This window comes from Otolemur garnettii, unplaced genomic scaffold, assembly GCF_000181295.1.
Source record: "Otolemur garnettii isolate 467f Iridium unplaced genomic scaffold, OtoGar3 scaffold00093, whole genome shotgun sequence".
In the NCBI taxonomy this organism is placed as follows: domain Eukaryota; kingdom Metazoa; phylum Chordata; class Mammalia; order Primates; family Galagidae; genus Otolemur; species Otolemur garnettii.
In genome coordinates, this window is record NW_003852488.1 from 6825448 (window position 1) to 6832008 (window position 6561).

At 33.9% G+C, this 6561-nt stretch overlaps 1 protein-coding gene across 1 annotated transcript in view; it reads right to left on the minus strand.

The window, feature by feature from the left end:
* Nucleotides 1–6561, minus strand: part of SCLT1 (sodium channel and clathrin linker 1) — a 162204-nt gene that overhangs the window by 8118 nt on the left and 147525 nt on the right. Inside the window, exon 18 of the mRNA XM_023516581.1 lies at nucleotides 1875–1953. Coding sequence (XP_023372349.1) covers nucleotides 1875–1953 — 79 coding nt within the window. The remainder of the gene's footprint in view (nucleotides 1–1874; nucleotides 1954–6561) is intronic.

Consider the following 6561-nt stretch of genomic DNA (forward strand, 5'->3'; position numbering starts at 1 on the left):
CCCAAAAGCCCACATCTTGATTTAGGATGTCTAGCTTCTAGATCTGTGAGAACAAGAATTTTCTGCTGTTTTTAAGCCACTCAGTTTGTAATATTTTGTTGTGACAAGATCTATATAGGCATCATAAGTACAAAGCTATCCCAACATACTGTCATGCAGACAAGTTCAAATAATCTATCAATTAAAAATACATACATTAGCATTCTCCATTTTAAAAATTTATTTATTTATTTGTTGTTTTTGGCCAGGGCTGGGTTTGAACCTGCTACCTCTGGCATATGGGGCTGGTGCCTTAACTCCTTTGAGCCACAGGCGCCGCCCTTGTTTTTTGTTTTTTTTTGAGACAGAGTCTCACTTTGTTACTCTTGGTGAAGTGCTGTAGCTTTATAGCTCACAGCAACCTCAAACTCTTGGGCTAGAATAATTTTCTTGCCTCGGCCTCTCTAGTAGCTGGGGCTACAGGTGCGTGCCATACCACCTGGCTATTTGTGGAGACAGGATCTCGCTCTTGCTCAGGCTGGTCTCCAGTTCTTGAGCTCAAGCAATCCACCAGCTTCAGCCTCCCAAAGCCAGGATTACAGGCATGAATGATTGTGCCCGGCAACATTCCCCACTCTTACTAGCCTGGTTATAGTAATCTGAAAAAAAATATTTTTTTACAACTAGAATTGTTACACAATTTTCCTGGCACTTACTGAATTGAGAGAATGATACAAGCTCAATCAGGAATATGTATTAAAAGAAAAAATATACCTTTTATAAAGAACCAAATATCTGTAGTTTCTATGCCCTCACACACAAGTGATAAGAATGAATGTCATGACTAATACAGTAATATAAAACTTTGAAATAGGAGTATCCTGCTAGAATGAGCCTACTTTATTTCTTATTATGCCCCAAAGCAAAATTAAATTTTATGCAGAGATATATAATGACTGTTCCAACTTACCAAGATGTTTAAATAGGTAGTGTTAAATTTTAAGAGGCACACAATATGTTAGTGAAAACTTGGGGAAAAAAAAATCTCATCATCTATAATAATCACTTTCATATTTATAACCAGACTACATATTACACATTTTTCTATACTGCTACTATAACTACTTATAATGGCTAAGAAACAGTTCAGATTGACTAAGTCATAATATATGCAACTGTTCATTTTCAATTAATCATTTTGGTTGCTTTTAATCTAATATTAACATTACTGTGTTGAATAACTTCATTTAAATCCTTTCATATTTAAATATGAAAGTCTTAGAAAAGCCTTAGAAAAGACTTCCAGATATAGGAGCGACATTAGAGAGTATTTTAATGGCTATTCCTTAACTGTTTTCTAAATGGCTGATGTCAATTTATAATGCCATGATACTTAAGAGTAATAATTTCACTATGTGAGAGCAGACCACAAAGAGAGAAGAGACCATATATCCTATTAATGAAATTCCAAAAAACACTGTGTAGTTCTATGGCATCAATCTAAATATATTGTATTCCATAGGCAAAAATATTTTCTACGTGTTTTTTTGTGATAGATCACAACAAAATGAAAGGACTGGGTTAAAAAGATAATCTTAAATATGCATAATAAAGAGGCTCTTAAACAGTACGTTCTCTGAAACACTATAGGTTAGTTATACTGGTAAAACTCAGATGAAATAAAATCTCTACCTATTATCATTTACATATGATGAATCACTCACTTTCAAAGCTTTTATTCATATTATGTTGCATGTGGACTTTTAGGGTTATGGATGATTTCTGTATGGTTATTTCCAAGTAGAGAATTCATTTGGATCTGGCTCAGGTAAAATTCTATAACATGTGTATCAAGCTGTAGCAGAAAGTACTTCCCAGGGGAGTCATTATCTTACCTCAACTACCTTTTCATTTGCTATTTCCAGCTGAGAAAGCAGCTCTTGGGTATAAAGTTTCTGTCGACTCAGCTCACTCCTATTAAACAACAGAACCAAAAAACAAAAAAAATTCCATTAATATAATTGCTAAAAATCTAAAATGGCATCTTTATTAGCAAAATACATGTTCTCGTTTTGAACAAAAATATCATCTTAATGTGCAAAATAAAGTCACATTAGTAGACCATATCTCAAAGAACTCATTTGTTTCCTTATAAATATACATATATTATGGAGGCTGGTTACAACAATGTGTATATACTTAACACTACTGAACTGTATGTACATCTAAAAATAATTAAGATGGGGAATTTTATGGGTATTTTGTCACAATTAAAATTTTATTAAAGGGGCGGTGCCTGAGGCTCAAAGGAGTAGGGCACCGGCCCCATATATCGGAGGTGGTGGGTTCAAATCTGGCCCTGGCCAAAAACTGCAAAAAAAAAAAAAAAAAAATTAAAATTAAAAATCACCATTTATCACAATTAAAATAACAAATTTTATGTATACTTTACCACGACAAAAAAGTAACACAAAACACATACATTTTAAAGGTGTGAAAGTTATCTTTAATACTATTATCTAGGGAAACTATTAGAAATTAAAAAAGAAGTATACTCACATAAAGAAGATACGGTGTTTGTTATTACAAAATCTCATAGGTATTTTTAAGATTCATACAGCGTGCTTCTTAGGGTAGCTTAACTTTTGGAAACTTATGTTAACATTAATCATGTTGACACGATTTCAGTGCAGGATATTTAGGACTGTTGTTTATGTTTTGGTTGTATATGCACTATTATTTTACTGATTCATATCTTCTATGCTTCTTTTTTTTTTTGAGACAGAGCCTCAAGCTGTCCCCCTGGGTAGAGTGCTGTGGCATCACAGCTCACAGCAACCTCCAACTCCTGGGCTCAAGCGAGTCTCCTGCCTCTGCCTCCCTAGTAGCTGGGGCTATAGGCGCCCGCCACAATGCCCGGCTATTCCTTGGTTGCAGCTGTCATTGTTGTCTGGCGGGCCCGGGCTGGATTCGAACCTGCCACCTTAGGTGTATGTGGCTGGCGCCCTAGCCACTTGAGCCACAGGTGCCAAGCCTCTTTTATGCTTCATTAGCTGAAATTATCTTATGGACACAACTGTCTTTTTTGTTGTTGCTCTTCAACATACAAGCATTACATGCCTTTGGTCTAAGATCACCTCAAGAGTCCCAGTTTAGGAATAGATAAACTGTAGTCTTAAACTAACTTAAATTAGAGAAAAGATAAAGTCAATTTCTGAGTATTAAAACAGTTGATTCAGTATTGGCTTTTATCCTTTGAACTTGTTTGTGCTTATTAAATCAATCAACAGATTAACACTTCCAAAATAACTTCAGCTTTGCTTTTTTAAAATGAGCCATGCAAACAACCTAAAAGCTCTCTTGTGTCCTCTATTTTTTGCATGAATAGTTGTTAAAAGTAGCAAGTAATCTGTTATAAATATATAAGACAGAATAAAAAATAATGTCTACTACTCAAGTACACAAATAATTCCTGAATGTTCATGATGGGCTGGGTACAAGGACATGATGATAAGCATAGCTGCTGCCACCACAGAATTAGAGTGAGGAGGCTGCTTATTCTAACTCAGTGGCTTTATCAATACACACTCATTGACCAGGAGTCATTTTGAGTATATCTATTATTAATTTCCTGGCAGGCAAACTGAAATGTTTTATTTTAGCTTTATTTTTGTGCTAGTAATAATCAAGAATAAATTATTATGCTTGATTTAAAGCATACTGTATAGCTTAAAATTACCTCTCCCCAAAACAAGAAAAAACAAAACTAGTGGTTCTCAATCTTCCTAATGCCACAATGTATTTTCATTGTTAAAAAGGGGTCGCAACCCACAGGTTGAGAACCGCTGAACAAAACAAAACCAAAATGACTCAAGTGGCTAGTCTTCTATGACAAATGTGATTAAAGTTAAAAATTACGCATATTAACGCTGATGAAAAGTACTGTGAATATAGTTGAGATTAGGATGAGACAATAACCACATTTATGAAGTTAGCCAACATTCAGTTTATTCAAAACCACTTCAAGAAAACACATACTACATAATTTGATGACTAAACTATTCACTTACTTACACAAGGCAATTATCTCAATGAAGGGAAAGTAATGATTTTCCATAAGATTTAAAATCACAAAGATACAAATCATTACATGAAAACACACTTTTAAAGGATGTAAACATTTATCTCTTTGTATATCAAACTCTGTCATCCCCACTGGATGGTAAGCAACTTTGTTAGTCATTTTTGTATCCTTATAATCTAGTTATAATTTATAACAACAGAGTTTAGCAACAGTGGAGATGATGATGGTGGTGGTTATAACAGCAAATAATTCATAATGTTTTCTTACTATAAGCCAGGTACTGTTCTAGGTGCTTTCATAAATTAACTTAATATTTAATTTTCACAATTTCCTCTAAAATCTCCAATTTTACATCTAATATAATTAAAAGACAGAGAAATTCAAAAATAAAATAACTTACTAGAGTCAAGTATCTTGTCAGTGGTAAAGAAAGGATTAAAAAACTGTGCTTTTAACCCAAAGTCTGTGCTCTTAACCACTGCCCTGTACTGCAACATGGCGGGCAATTGTGGGACCACTGTTGTATATGTGGTCTATCACTGACCAAAATAATCGGTTCGGCACCTGTACTCAGTGGTTAGGGTGCTGGCCACATACACCAAGATACACCAAGGATGGTGGGTTTGAGCCAGGCCCAGGCCTGTTAAACAACTGCAACCAAAAATAGCTAGGCATTGTGGCAGGCACCTATAGTTCCAGCTGCTTGGGAGGCTGAAGCAAGAGAATCGCTTAAGCCCAAGAGTTGGAGGTTGCTGTGAGCTGTGATGCCTCAGTACTATGAGGGCAACATAGTGAGATTTTTGAGACTCTGTCTCAAAAAAAAAAAAAAAAAAGAAAAAAGAAAAGAAAATGAAAAAAAAAAGAAGACACAAAATAATGTTATGCAGAGGATGATTCTATTTGCTGATTTATGGCTAACTTTCTACAGAAAGTCTATCAGTTGGAAAGTTTATTCTGTATTTTCTCAACAAACATTTACTGAGGCATCTACCAGGAAAACATGTTTTAGAAAAATGTTTTTATTTATTTAGACCTATTTATATCTTACTTCTTTTTACAAAAGATTTCAAGTGGCTAAGAAAACTTTATTTTTCATTTAAGCGTTTCCTTCCATCTTATGGTTATCTCCTGAATGAAATTTTAGAAGGTACTAAAAAATAAAAAGTGATTTCATCAACTCTGTCCTCTGGGAATTTCCTACAGCCTGGCTGTCTGTACTTTGCAACTCCTTATTTGTCTGTCAGGATATTTCATTGCATGCATAAAGGAAAGACCGAGGAGGAAGCTCCAACTCTGTATTATCTAGGAGAAATTTTTCCTTCATTAGAGAAAATAATTGAGAGTTCCCTGTATCATGAGTGATTTAGGATAAACATTAAATAAGGCTTTCCAGAAAACTTTCACAGTGGTTTTATAGTGGAAGCACATGCCAAGTAAAGCTATATAATCTCTCCTTGGGAAATTTTTAAAAAGAGAAACATTCTTGCTTATCAGTAATGATTACGTGTGGACTGCCAGAAGACACAGATGTAGGATGACATTTCCAGTTTCTGTATGATGTTATAGTACTGCAGGAGTATTTCACACTAAATAATTTAAATAAAACTGTCCCTAATTTCTCTACAATTTCTGGCATGCTGCATTAATGTGTTATATTTTAATTATCTTCCACTAATTTTAAAATCAGTATAGAAGAATAAAGAATCCCTTGGAGTGTCACTGGGAATTGCTTAGCTCATCAGAATCCCACACATTTCTAGTTCACTTATATAATTCATATTTATGTGACAGAAAGTCCTAGTCATGCCCGCAGAATAAAAACATAATTGCATAATATGATTTCTGTGTAAGTAAAATTTTACTAAATAATTTATAAAAAATTTATGCTATATCTATTAAAAGATTAAATACTTTAGTAAACAAAATACTATAATTGACATTGATGTCTTCAAATTAGACCATTTGTAGGTTGTCAGGGTTATTCAATAATCTATAGCAAGTATTCCCTGTCTGGACTATAGTTTACTTTTTTAACTTTTTCAGGTTTTACATCAGCAGTTCTCCAATTTAAGGTGGCAACAGATGAAGGGTGAGAACTTACAGGAAGGGTTCCTAATATCTCGTCCAGAAACAGTAAACAGGTATATATACAAATACCATGAAACTATATTTGGTACCGCTTGTGTTTCTTTACCTTTTCTTAAAATAGGGTCCATATATTTTATCAGATTTTTCTAGGAGGTCTGAGGCCTAAGGAAGGATAATTTTGTCTGGAGTTTTCACCTGGAACATATAAACTTTTTTTTTTTTAAAGAATAGGTACACTAGTTGGAATGTTTCAATGTTTAATACCTTTATTGTATAAACTAGATCCATAATGTATCTTCTACAATTATTTCCACTTTTGGTTTTATTCATGTGGCACAAGAATTTAGAAGGCCTTTCGTAAACAATCCAACTGAAAAATTATTCTAAATTTTTATAGTATTACTCTGATT